Below are 14051 nucleotides of genomic sequence, written 5' to 3' on the forward strand. Positions count from 1 at the left end.
ATATGTAGATTTTTAAAAAAACATAATATCCAAGCTGTATCCCAAACACATTAGAATGGGTGCCTGTAAAGGAGAGAGGAATAGAAATAGGGATCAGGTATGCAATGGAAAAAAACAAGACAGGAAAGGCGCCTTGAACTAACCCCTGATGACTGCTGTACCACAGCTGACTCAACACTCTACACCTGGAGTCTGAGGAAACAGCAAACCAAACCAGATCTAAAAAGAGGGGCGCCTGGGTGGCTCAGTCGGTTAAGCGTCTGCCTTTGGCTCAGGTCATGATCCCAGGGTCCTGGGATCGAGTTCCGCATTGGGCTCTCTACTCAGCGGGGAGTCTGCTTCTCCCTCTCCTTCTCTCACTCTCCCTCAAATAAAGAAAATCTTAAAAAGATCTAAAAAGAGACCAAAAAGTTACAGGATGGAAAGTTCTACGGCAACTGTTTTCTCTGCCTCTGACTTAAGTCCTGAGGAAGCCTACCTGCTGGTCTCCATCAGCTACGTGAGCCCCACATCTCTGTCACATTGTATTCACACTGACATACTTACAACATCTATAAAACGAAGAGACTTGAAAGTTGCTCCAGGCAGGCATCCCATTGCAGAGAGACAAGGATAGTGGCCTTCTTCCAACACGTACTGATTACCAGAGAAATTTTCTCCATCATATGCAACCCAGCTACAACAGGAAAAACCACATACATGTACAATATGTAATTTGGATATTCCTATTCAAGAAGTCTGATTTTGAGGGGTAGCCTGCTCTAAAGCACAATGTGTATGGCTATCTGTTCTTTCTTCAAAAACACCTAGACCTACTTACTGCTTTCCATCTTGTTGCAAATTAATATTCATAAGAAGTCAGCTGTTCGTTTGCATTTGGGAAAAAAATTTTTTTTTCTCCATCAAAACATTCATGTTTTTCCCTGTGCCCCTTCCAGTATTCCTTGCTCCTCTCATGGGAGCCACCATTCTCCAGCCCCTGAGCCCTGTCTGAATAATCCTGCAGCCGGCACAGCTAGACAACTGCCTGGGTCTGGGGGTTTCCTCCCCGAATTTCTCTCCTTTATCCTCATTTCCAGCACCTCCACACTGGGCCATGAGTCAAAATACCACAGTGACTTAGACAAGTCATTTAGCCCCTGTGGGCCTCAGCATTATTAGTAATGTGGTGATTTACCAGCTTCCCCAGAAGAGGTGAGTTTTTTGTTCATTCTTTTCATCTAACAAATGCTTACTGAGGGCTAATTGTGTGTCAGGTGCTTTTCCGTTGCTGGGGACAGAAGCGAGGACAAAACGAAGTCCCTGATATGGTGAAGTTCACACTCCAGTGAGCGGAGACAGACGAGAAGTGGACAACAAAAGTACATATCTGGTCCTACTAAGTGCAGCAGGGCAGGGGGTAACGGGGAACCGGGACAGAGACGGAGGTGTGTGCTGATGCGCTGTGGGATTTGACTGTAAATCTGTGCGCTCGAATGCAAAGCCAGTGCAGCCTCCCCTGCACAAGGCTAAATGATAAAATCATGCTGTTGAGACCATAGAGAACTATATGACTAAAGGCACCATTATGATTATTGTTATTATTAGATGTAATTCTTCATCAGCTGCACAGGTGGCTCCAAGGGTTTCTGGACCAACGTTCCGTGACTTTGGGCTCCCCTCCTTCGAAAGCTTTTTTTGTAAAACTGTTTTTAGCATGGCATTTTGAGCTCATTGCCTTTCCCTTCTTGTGTTTTTATGGCATCCATCTAAACTCATACGCTCGGGGGAGCCTTCACGACCTGATCCCACCTTCTCTCTCCCCAGCTCTAGGGCAGTGTGCTCCCTGATCCCATACAGACCAGCCCCACTCCAGCCATGCGCTTCCTGACATGCAAAATGCCTATCTTACGCTGATCTACCTATAAAAATAAAATGTGCCTTGGGAGGCACCTTAGAGATTATCTAGGGTCCTGCTGCGGGTGACAGGACAGGCTAGAGAGCAGAGAAGCTGGTCCGAATCACATCGTACAGCGACGTGGTGATCCCATGTGCTCTGATGTCCAGCGCTCAGATGCTTCGAGGTACAGTGTCGTACCAAGATGGGCTTGTAGTATTTGGTGATTTCGCAGAACACCAGGCACCAGGGGGTCACTGAGCACTTGCTGATACGTGAGTTCTAACCTCTTCCAGCAATCAGGCCCTGCCAGTTCCCCGTTTGACTTACCTGCCTCCTAAAACTCTGCAAGACTTGGTAGAAAACGAATCATCAATTTGACTTGTTGTTTCTTCAAAACCTTGACTGCGACCTTGAAGCTGTGGTTCCGAAAACAACCGAATCTTTGAAAAAGTAAACAGAAATACGTTGAATTATTTTCCTAAAACATTAACTCCTTCAGCCTTTGAAATGATGCAAATATGACCTATTAACTCTTGTTACAATAAACTGCTATGAATTTTATAAATCCTTTAATTTTCTACTTCTACATTAATGACCAATTAGAAATACTTTGGCTGCCCCATTCATGCTTATTTAATTCAGAGACATCAAAGGACAATCCAACAATAGAGGCCGGTTTCTATAGAACACCGTGTTGCAACAAGCTGTGAGGCATTTTAAAGCTTTATTGTGGCCAAAAGTAATTGTTCATCAGTTCTAACATTTACAAGAAACTATATTTTGGAAACATAGTATAGTTTTCCTCCCTCTCAATGGAAGATACTTGCTGACTTATTAGAATCCTGTGTGTGTGCCATAAAGGAGGCTACAGTGGTGTTTTCGCCTCTGTAATTAGGGCTGTCTGAACTCTGAACACTTCCATTAAAAAGCCTAAATAACCAAGGTGACACTTCAGTTGATGCAGACAGTCAGCATTCAAAGGCTTGAATGAGAGACCATATAAAATAGACCATATAAAATGTTTGTCTAATGCAGACGCAGCAAATACGAAAATTCATTTTACTGTTTATCATAACTATATGTATTGTTTGAGATATGAATTTTAGTGTGTTAATGTAAATTGATCCAGTACAATGATATCAAATTCAACTTTATATAATAAGAGCATTTTATAAGAAATATTTAGATGTGGGTATGTGCTATCAAGCATTTATAAAGGAAACCTAAATCTAATTTTAAGATACAATTAAGCTTTCAGTTATAAAACTGGGTAAAACAAAATGTCCCAAATGTTTCACATTTTACACATAAGATCAGCTTTTCAGTGGAAGCCCCTAATTATAAAAAATAGATTATTTTTTAAGTTACCTGATTTCGTTTCCTTGGGCCAGTGAACGAATCCTAAAAGTTTTTAAAGGGAAGAGAGAAGGAAATGAGTAGAGCAGACATCTCGAAAAAGTTATTTCTTCCAGATCATTAGCAATTACTGTTAAAAATAATCTCAGAATAGTTTTTGTAGTGTTACGTATCTCATGAACTGGAAGTACACATTAAGGAAATCCAGAAGTCAGTTAAATATTCTCATATAAAAGTATAACTCCTTACCAAACATATGGGTTGAACAGAAGAGATCTTATAATTTTTGCCTCCCCAGTCCTCAAAACTGGTATAGAAGCCTTTATCCAGTATATATTGTTCTCCTGTGAAGTCAGGATTCTCATAGGCTACCCATCTAAAGAAACAAAAACACTGACTTGTTATAATTCATAGTTTACATGTATAATAAAACTATCAAACTCACTTAGGTAAATATGTATCATAAGAAACTCCCATTTGTTTTAATAATCAGTAATCTTGATTTTTCTGATTCTCAGTCTTTTGGGAGATTTGTCTGTATGACAAATCAAAGTCACAAGTGAAAGACTATCTTTACCTGAACCTTTTGGTGTTCTCACTTATCAAATCCTATTCCCTGAGAAAGCTCCAATGGGGATATTTGTATTTCTTTCTAATTCTATTTTAAGGAAACAATCTGGACTTCCAAGAGTACCTGTAAAGTTCTCTTAGTAAGCAAGCAAGAGTTCTTTTTGTTATCAACGATATTTTTCCAGAAAGATTACAAGAAACTATGTCTCTATTATACAACAAACCACAGTGAAAAAAAAGTTGACAGAAGAAATGCTTTAAAAAAAATACAGCTGGGGAGAACAGCATGTACTAAGGTGCAGAGATGTGACAGACTCGGGTGTATTGGGAAACTGTAAGATATTGGGCATTACTGGAGAAAAGGAGACATTGTGAATGGGGGAGGGGATAAGGCTGGAAGGGAGGAAAGGGTCAGAGGCAGAACAGAAGTATGATACCTCTTTTACAAATAACAGTAATTTTACTCCTTGGGTGAAAAACACATTCTTCAGGTTGGCAGATATACACAGAGAGATAAGAACTCTCACGCTGTGTGCAGGAAATTCAAACCCAGGGAAGTAGTGAACTGCCCTGGAATTTAAATATTATTTGAAACAATAAGGATGATTAATAATTGTGCTACCTTGACGTTCTATGTAATCATCTTGATGTATAACACATCGGTCAAATTTCAAGAGCTGGGCATCTTTATAAATATACTGCTCTCCTTTTTGCAAGGTCATCACAACAGTTCAAGAATTATTTGGGTTATAAGTTTTGTTTCTTATGCAAATAGTTAGGATTTTGACCAAGTTGATTGTAAAACAAAATTCTCCATATCCTTAATGGATCTATGTCCATTGGTATAATAAAAAATTGCTCCAAATTTACCACTAAAAACCAACCAAACAAAAAATACAGCCAAGTAATTAAAATTTTATTTGGAACAGGATTTCCGACATGACATGACTATGTAGAGTAAGCAACATTGCACAAACACTCAGAAATACTAAAATCTCTTCTGGGATGTTTTCTTTTGTCACCTTTCAAATGATCTACACTCAGAGGATAATCAACAAAACCAACTTACTGATGATACTTCCTAGCCAATGTCAGTCTTTGAAAGCTTTTCAGTTCTGTTATATTCAACTGATAACTCAGCGTCTCCTCCTGATCGACTTGCGGCTGAAAGGAATAATACCTAAATGCCTGTATATATACTCAAAACTTTCCAAAATGCTTTCACATCTATGACTACATTCAATCTAGGGAGCTACAGGTTTTCCCATTTTACAGAAAGGAAAAGCTAAAGACACAGAAAAGTTAATTCATTGATTCTTTCAACAAACATCGATTGGTCATTTATCGTGTGTCAGGAACTAGAGGGCAGTAGGCGTGCAAGGATGGAAACAATGATCCTTGCCCTTGAATTTACAGATGGCTGAGAAGCAGCACATGGAATTATTTGTTGATGTTTGTCCTGAATGGGAAATGACTTGTCCAGGGTGACACAATTGATTAGTTGGTGGCCAAGGACGGCTGAGCCCCCACTGGGTCTCCCAAGGCTCCCCACGCTGCATCATGACCTGAGCTGCCACGTGCCCTGTCAAAAGTCTCCTTTCATTTACTCTTCCATTAAGCCATACTTAAAACAGTCTGCACACTTTATAGCTAGAACAGATTATGATTTTACTGTCAGAAGGGCTTGACTTTAGACAAAAACCCAAAGGCAGTCATTAGGAAATGAAGAGCAATCAAGGAAAAGACGACCACGGCAGAAATCTCCAGTGTCAAGTAGCTCAGGACAGCGAGCATCCTGCACGCTCACTTCTGGCCGTCTGGAAGCCCAGCCAGTCTACTGCATGAAAGGCTGCCCCCTCACTTCAGAACCTCATCAGCTATTTTTAGAGCCTGTTCTTTAACATTGTGAGGTCAGGAATTAGGAGACCTAGTCCCAGCTATGGTCATGACATTAACTTCCAGGTAACTTTGAAGGGGTCACTTAACCTTTGTGAAAGATCCTATTTTCATTCATAGGAAAGGGGGTTGCCCAGGATCCCAGTGCTGACGTTGCGTGAGCTTATACAGCGCCTGGGAGCTGCAGTGTGCAGCCTTGGGCTTATGAAGAAAGGTGACAGCCAAGGGAGAGCATGGAATTTATGTGGGGAGGAACATCTGGGGAGGAACATCTGCATAGCAAGAATATCTACTTTACAAAAACCGGACAAGAAGAAGAAAGAAGAAGGAAGGGGAGGAGGGGGAGGAGGAGGGGGAGGAGGAAGAAGAAGAAAGAAGAAGAAATAAAGAAAAAGAGGTAAAGCCGTTTCACAAAAAAAGTATTCCTGGCGGGCTCTGCATCTGTAACAAGTTAAAAGAGAGCAGGTTAAAAGGCCTTTTTGCTTGATTGACTTCAAGGTTTGGAGGGAAAAAGGCTGTGAATGGGGAGAGACGGACCACGGGAGAGGAGGCAACTGAGTGAGCACTGCAGGAAGCTTTACCTGGCACTTTTTTTTTTTTTTTAATAAAACAAGTGAGAATACTCTATTTCCCTATAAAACTAAAATAAATCACTTGTAAGGAAACACCCACCACCACATTAACCTATCTAATTCATGGAGGTTGAAGCAAACAAACCACTTATTAAGATGTTACTTGAATTGAGAGTAGGGTCGTTTTCCTTCTGAGATGCAGCCCCAGATGAATCACCCATGAATATGAGGGTAAAAATAAAACCCCAAAACTCAGATCTGAGATTCTCCGGTATATCTATAACTTACACTTGAGACCCATGAGAAGAAAATTCCTCACTGTCCTTGTTTCAACATATTCTGTACACGTGAATCAACACTTGCCTGTTTCTAAGGTTGGAGAGGGTGGTAGGGAGAGAGCAAGTACGAGTACTGGCAGGTCCCAGCCTGGTGGAGCCACTGCTCAGAACTCACGGGGGCCAGGCAAACTGGCCCTTCCGTGGAAGAGAAAAGGAAAAAGAAATTAAAACGATGGCACTTTAATTTTTTTAGCTGGACTCTAGAAATATTTCCTTTTGTTCTTGATTTTAAAAAAGCTAGCCCAGTTTCCACCATGTGAACAAGAGGATAGCACAGAACTTGAAATTGCTTAGTAGAGCTGTGAGAGGGAGTTTCTTCTGATGTTGCAGTAAGAAACTGAATGCAGTTCCCAACACCTCCATGGTTGGATTCATGGGCAGCCTTCCTGAAGGCTGGTCTGAGGTAAAAATGAGTTTACCACCCAAGGAATTTATTACCCGTGTGATAGTGAACCTCTTGGGAGACATCCAGAACAGGAATCTCAAAAAAGTTTTCTGAAAAGTTTTCAGTTTCCATATTGAGAAATGAAGAACTAAACTAAAATTCTTATTTGCCAAGAAGAATAAAGTCACTAAAATCATTTTTCCTTGAAACTATTAAAAACAAACAGGCTAGTCTTCCTCCCTTGTGTTGGCACACCTCAACCTATCAACCTCACAAGGCCCAGGTCCAATGCCACCTCTTCGGCCACATTCTTCCCTGTGTACAAACTGGAAATTAATCTCTTTCTGCTCAGTAGATTCCCGAAGCACTTAATCTCTAGGCCTTTTGTAGCAATGATTTATGTTTTATATGAATACTGTAACTTCTGTGAAGACATGATATAGTGCTTCGCACGTAACAGACCTCAATCAATATCTGTCAAATAACCAACTAAAGGAACTCTGAGGAAGCACCTGGCCCTGGTAAATACCGAAGCCCTTCCACAACCACAGAATTTAAAAGGAAGTGGTGTGGGGGGCGGTGATGTGTGCATACCTCCCTTCAACTTCCCCCAGTACCACAACTCAACTGCTATCACCAGAAAAAAAGCCTAAGCCAAGAAATACAACTAGAAATGACTAAAAATAGAAACCTATAAAAGTAACATTTTATAAAGGAAACTAATTTCAAGTAAACAAAGGCTGGGTTAAAAAAAAAATAAAAGACTGGCTCTGGGCACGATTCTACCTGTACTAACAGCACAAGTGACATAAATGCCCCAAGGGAATCCTACCCAGCATCCCTTTGCTTCCTCTGCTAGAAAGCATGACTGGACTCTGACTAATGGAACCGACATACCTGGTGAGTACCAAAATGTAAAACTGTTTTTCCAGACTGAACTGGTCACTATTTTCCTTCTAAGTAATTAACTTTAAAGGCAATACAAAATACTATAGAGCCACGGCAACATTTCACATGACTTCTGCCATACCATACCTTTTGTCTATGGCAGACTGTAAAATGCTAGGGTGCCATAGCACAACACAGTAGAGGCATCTCCTGCTAAAAATGAAGACCCAGAAGTCCCGGATGTCACCCTGCCAAGATGGTGCCGCAAGCAACAACCTACACAAGGTTTTGGCAAATGTGACTAATAGTAAAAGCATATTACATTATAGACACATCTCAGCTATCCAGGGATCCTATGGGAGGCTCCACGAAATACGATAGAATTAAGGTTAGAATGATCTAAATAGCCTATGTTACTCATGACATAAAAAAACCTAATATCAAACACTTTCGACAGAACCCATGTCATATAATTTCATATAATTATTTGAGAATACTTTCACTTATAACAAATTATAACTGATATCAACCTCGATAAGAATAATTATATAACTTCTTTTGATAGACACGTGTTTTGTCCATCCAGGATCTGTCCCCATTCTTTCTAACGTTCCTGGGGAACCACTCACCCCAATCATATATAAGTGGCTCTGCGGGACTGACCCTACCCTGCTCTGGGACTGGGCACATCACGCAGACACTGTCATCTCCTTGACTACAGAGATTGGTTCAGGCAGGTACACATGACCCAAGCTGAGAGAATCAAAGTCAAACCTGGAACTGTTGTGGGAAAGAGAAGCTCTTTCCACCGGACACAGTGAGAAGAACAAAGAGAACTTCCACCAGTTGGAAGTGGCCTGCCTAAAACAAAGCCAGAATAGGAAACAAGCCCAGTCAAGAGACAGAGAGCAAGTTCTAATGACAGTGTCTAAACCCGACATCCAGCCATGACTAAAGCAAAAATCTTTTCCAGGACTTTTAAGTTATGTAGTCTGATAAATTCCATTTTTATCACTTTCATCAGTTTAGGTTGGCTTGCAGTTATGTGCATCCCAAAGAATCTTGACTGATCATCTTTCAATAAAAGCTTACATTAGCATTAATAAAACATTCAATTGCTAACTCCAGGTACATTGAAACATTAATTTTTATGTCAAAATAATAATGAAGAAATAAAATGGAGCAGATGTAGGAAGTAGGGGCTCAGGGCAGGCTACCCCAAAAAGGACCATAATGGCATATCGATTATTTCAAAGTAAAGTTACTTAAGAAACAGCCTGTGCACGAAGGACTCTCAGAACCTCCTCTGCCTCTCTGAAAACAGGAAATAAATCTCCCATGCGAATGGTACCCTCCCTGTACCAGGAGGTAGAGACACACCTTCATCACCAGAGATAGGGAATTTAGAGCCGAGAAGGCTGTATAAACAAACCTTGTTACTTTTTACTAATTTATTACATTAGCCCAAATTCTGTTTAGAATTCCTTACTAACTGAAGCTTCCAAACAAATTTTATCCTGTCAGTTCCTAACAAATGTATTGTCTCTCTGTCTAAAATATATAAAAACTGCCTACCCTGGTTATTTCTTTGGGTCTCAATTTCATGATTGGACCTCCATGAGGATGTAATTAACTTTGGTGGGTTTTTTTTCTCTTGTTAATCTATCTTATGCCAATTTAATTCTTAGACCAGCTAGAAGAATCTTGATGGGTATAAGAAATTCTTCCTCCCCTGCAAGGACTATAGGAAAATGAATGGGACTTTATCTCAACCTCAGTTTTCTAGTGTTAGATCATTATTTTTTATTTGATTCCCATCATAAGAAATCCAGGAGATCTTTCCATGCAGAATGATAAGAGAAGTGGATCTGTAGGTTTCAATCATGAAACCCAAAAGTCTATTTCAATGTTGCATTACACATGAAAAAAAAGATTATATGAGAAAGATTTTAAAAAGCAGTTACGAAAATATTGTGGCAGAACATATTAAATGTCTGATTTAATGTTTAGTTATTGATATGTTTATTTATTGAGTGCCTACTCTGTGTCAGAGATACTTTCAATTTAATACAACCCAACGTAAAAGTGTTTAAAATCCCGACTGGGTCATTTTACTTACACTCCACTCAGTACATTAATAGACTGTGTCTTCAATCCATATCCAGTCTCCTTTAAGTTAGCAACAATTCCTAATACGTCAATACTGGAACCTTTGGATCCAAAGTTTTTTTCACTGTACATTATCATGTGAGCATTTGAAAAATCCTATTAAGGAAAAAAATTCAAAATTCAAAGGCTACTTACTTATTATTCAAAAAAGATCAAGTATTATCTATTAGCCTTTCTTTAACTTACACCTAATATAGGTCGTAAAGACTGAAGTTCTCCGTTGTAACCTCCCCAATCTTTCCAGTCCTTGTATTCTCCTTCTTCAAGCAAATATTGATGACCTGTAAATCCAGGCTTCTCATAAGCAACCCAACTGCAACAGAAAGAACATGTTTTCATCAGTGCTAAAATTTTCCCCATGTATTTATCAGTTTCATTAACAAATACTAATAGTTATAAAGCTAGACACAGACTCATGCACTATGACTACTGGAATCCTTCTCTAAAATTTAAGAGACCATAGAATGGACCCCTAAGGAACAACCTAAGAAATATACATCAACATTCTGTAAAGGAGTAGGGGGGTGGAGAGAGGGAGAGAGGGGGGGAGGGAGGGGGGGGAGGGAGAGAGAGAGAGAGAGAGAGAGAGAGAGAGTGTTTAATAAGAATGGACTCAAAAGAACTTCAGCAGGAGCACCTGCGTGGCTCAGTTAAGCATCTGACTCTTGATTTTGATTCAGGTCATGACCCCAGAGTTTGGGGATCAAGCCCTGCATTGAGCTCCGTGCTCCGTGGGGAGTCTGCTAGAGATTCTTTCTCTCTCTTTCTCTCTCTCTCTCTCCCTCTGCCCCTCCCCCCACTCACATGCTCTCTTTCTCTCTCTCTCAAATAAATCTTAAAAAAAAAAACTTCAGCAAATAAAACTGGATAAACTTTCTTCAATGAGTAATTAAAATATTTTTGCCTATTTACAAGACCATTTTCTGTGCATACTTCTAAAGGAAATATGTAAGATCTATAAAGTGTAAAATGTCATAAAAAATAGAAAGCAAACTAATAGTTCAATAGTTTGGAGCATAATATTAATAAACAAGATGTAGATTTGATCAGTGTGGGCCAATTTATTAGCCTTGCTCAGCTGACTGGCCCCAAACCAGCTCCTTGATCTGCTGTGTCAAATCCAGGTCTAGAGAATATGTTTGAAATTCACTCTGGCTTTTGAAATTCACTCTGGCTGAGAACATGTTTGAAATTCATTCTACCGTTCTATCTGGAATGGGTTTTTGGTGGTGGTGGTGGGAGTAGGGGAAACGTGTCTATTACTTTACTAAAGGGATAAAAAAGACACCGCCCCCCCCAGGTTACTCCCACCTACTTACATTCCTCTCAGAACTTTCATCGAGCCCACGGACATAAATGGCAAACTGTCATCTGTTGTTTCTTCTGTTTCACCTGCTTCAGCAATAAAACTACACATTTCTGTTTCTAGTTCCATACATTTTCCTTCAAAGAAAGGCTTTTCATAAATAACTACCTACAATAGAAATGAGATAGATCACTAATTTTAAGAAGTTAAATATCTCAATAGCCAAATGTTAAATCAATCATTTAATATCACTAAGTCCTAGAACACAAAACTTCCTGATCTTATTTTTTAAATTAACTAAATAGTAGTATTTTATAATTTTAAAACTCAGAATTTTTATCCTAATGTGGTACAGCCCAAAGCCAGGTTCAAAAGAAGTTTATAAATAATTGGTTTAAAAAAATTGTTTTTTGTTCAATGTCTAGAACTGATATTTAGAATTTTGCTTAGGACAAACTAAGGAACCAGAGGATCCTAAGTTGCTTTAAAAATGAAATACAGGGGCACCTGACTGGATTCATTGGCAGGAGCATGCAACTCTTGACCTCAGGGTCATGAGTTCAAGCCCCACGTTGGGCGTGGAGCCTACTTAAAAAAAAAAAGAAACATAAATGTGCAAAGTAGAAATAGGAGAAAGGAAGATCTTGTCTTGAGAACTCAGTTTTTCCTGGCTGACTGGCAAGCAGCAACAGGCCCCACAATTAGTAAATACAACCACAAATTACAAACTGAATACAACGATGAACATTTTAAGCCATGGTTACGCGTACTGAGAGGGATTATTAGTGCCATTAGCATCATCTTCCAGTCTAAGGGATGGCATGTATCAGTTGGACGACTTCCTTTAGCTGCAATTATGTTTCATGGAGGTTGATGTGTAAAACCACATTATCTTCAGGGGGATGGAATAGGAATAAAATTTTAAAAAATAAACATTTTTACCTTTGGATCTGTAGGGAATTCAACTTTACGTCCACCCTGAAAAGAAAAATAATATAGTCAGAAATACGGCTCTTTGTGGATAGATTACCATTTTATATGACTCCTCGCAGCTGATGGTCAGCGATCGAACGTCCCAGTGTGCGTGCCTCTCATTTAAGTGAGGCCGCAACAGTTCTGAAGTTACAATGATACAGATGAAGAACGAGGAAGACTGTGTAGAGCAGAGGTGGTCTATAAGCTGAATCTGCATGGTAGGTTAAGTTTTTTAACCGAATAAGCTGAGGGTTTTTTTTTTTTTTTAATTCAGAAAATGTCTCACAAAAATGCATTCCTTTCATTTCCCTTCAAGAGCAGCCACAAGATCGGATGTTTCTGGACACAGATCTCAGAGGCAGCAGCCTTCCCCTTGTGCACTGACTACCTCTCCACTGGACTCACGTTCCAGCCGGGACTTGCGCGGGGTTGGCCTGTCTCCACTACACTCTTAGTTCAACTCCCTGCCACCCTCACTCATGTCTGTTTGCTGCCTGGCCCCTGGAGGCACTGGGTTTTGCAACCCGTGGCTTACAAAACTGTTGAGTTCACACAAGTTCACAATATGGTCTGGAGGACTCGAAATAATTCCGTGAGCTGTTGGATAGAATTTAAACTAGCCCAAAGGATGGGTCTGTGGGGGTTGTTATCCTTTCATAATAAAGTTTTTGTAGATCACCAAAAAACTCACTAAAAAGAAGCCACAGAAAAAGGCATTACTACACGGAAATAATAAATGGGGTAAGAGTTAAAATCAGCAGTGGAAAAGTCAGAAGAATATTTTACACTGATATAGAACAGTTTTTTGTTTTTTAAGTGCAGCCAAAGGTGCTCAGATGCACCAAATGAACTGTAATTATAAAGGAATGTTGCTGATTTTATCAACAAACCAGAGTTGAAACAACCAAATGCAGTAGCCCCCCCCCCCCCCCCCCCCCCCCCCCGTTATCTGCATTTCACTTTCTAGTTTGTTAGCCGCGGTCAATCACAGTCTGGAAGCAGAGGATCCTCCTCCTGAAATACTGTCCGAAGAAGGTCAGGGGTAGCCCAAGGCTGCGTCACAACACCTACGTTGCCCACCTCACTTCGCCTCATCAGGCAGGCAGTTTATCATTTCACTCCATCACAAGAAGGGCGATTATAGTACAATAAGATATTCTGAGAGGGAGGGACCACATTCACAGGACTTTAACTACAGTATATTGTTATACTTGTTTTATTTTATTAGTTACTATTTAAGTCTTACTGTGCCTAATTTGTAAACTAGATAATATATAATTTATAAATTAAATTTTATCATATATATATATATATATATATAGGAAAAAGACAAAGTATATAGAGGGTTTGGTGCCATCCATGATTTCGGGCACCCACTGAGGGTCTTGGAAGGTATCCTCTGTGGATGCGGGGGATGGGGGGAGGACAGCAAGTGTACTAAGCACCCTTTCAAAAGTATCCGTTTCCAATGCCATAAACTTCCCAGTTTTGTAAATTATTTGAAACAGCCTTCAAAACCTGGGACAATTCTTTCATATATTCACAAAACTAAACTTTATTCTTTGAAAGTAAATTTTAGAAACAAATCATTTATAATGAAAAAGTCATTTATAATGCAAATGAGTTTTGCATGAAGATCAGCAAACATGGAGGTAGTTAAACCACAGGCTTTGGCAGGAGAGGTAAAATTAAGATTAAAAATTATCTCCATGACCTT

The 14051-nt window shown here is 39.7% G+C and overlaps 1 protein-coding gene across 2 annotated transcripts in view; it reads right to left on the reverse strand.

The window, feature by feature from the left end:
* The window catches only part of CRYBG1 (crystallin beta-gamma domain containing 1), a 48490-nt gene that overhangs the window by 13070 nt on the left and 21369 nt on the right, over positions 1 to 14051 (reverse strand). For both annotated transcript variants that reach the window (XM_088023908.1, XM_028104141.2), the window contains exons 8-15: positions 12302 to 12337; positions 11373 to 11527; positions 10240 to 10366; positions 10004 to 10149; positions 3485 to 3611; positions 3248 to 3280; positions 2207 to 2319; positions 547 to 676 (exon numbers count right to left, since the gene is read on the reverse strand). In XM_088023908.1, coding sequence (XP_087880034.1) covers positions 547 to 676; positions 2207 to 2319; positions 3248 to 3280; positions 3485 to 3611; positions 10004 to 10149; positions 10240 to 10366; positions 11373 to 11527; positions 12302 to 12337 — 867 coding nt within the window. The remainder of the gene's footprint in view (positions 1 to 546; positions 677 to 2206; positions 2320 to 3247; positions 3281 to 3484; positions 3612 to 10003; positions 10150 to 10239; positions 10367 to 11372; positions 11528 to 12301; positions 12338 to 14051) is intronic.

Source organism: Eumetopias jubatus, unplaced genomic scaffold (assembly GCF_037043125.1).
Source record: "Eumetopias jubatus isolate StellerSeaLion01/CBP00866 unplaced genomic scaffold, mEumJub1_p1.0 scaffold_6, whole genome shotgun sequence".
Classification (NCBI taxonomy): domain Eukaryota; kingdom Metazoa; phylum Chordata; class Mammalia; order Carnivora; family Otariidae; genus Eumetopias; species Eumetopias jubatus.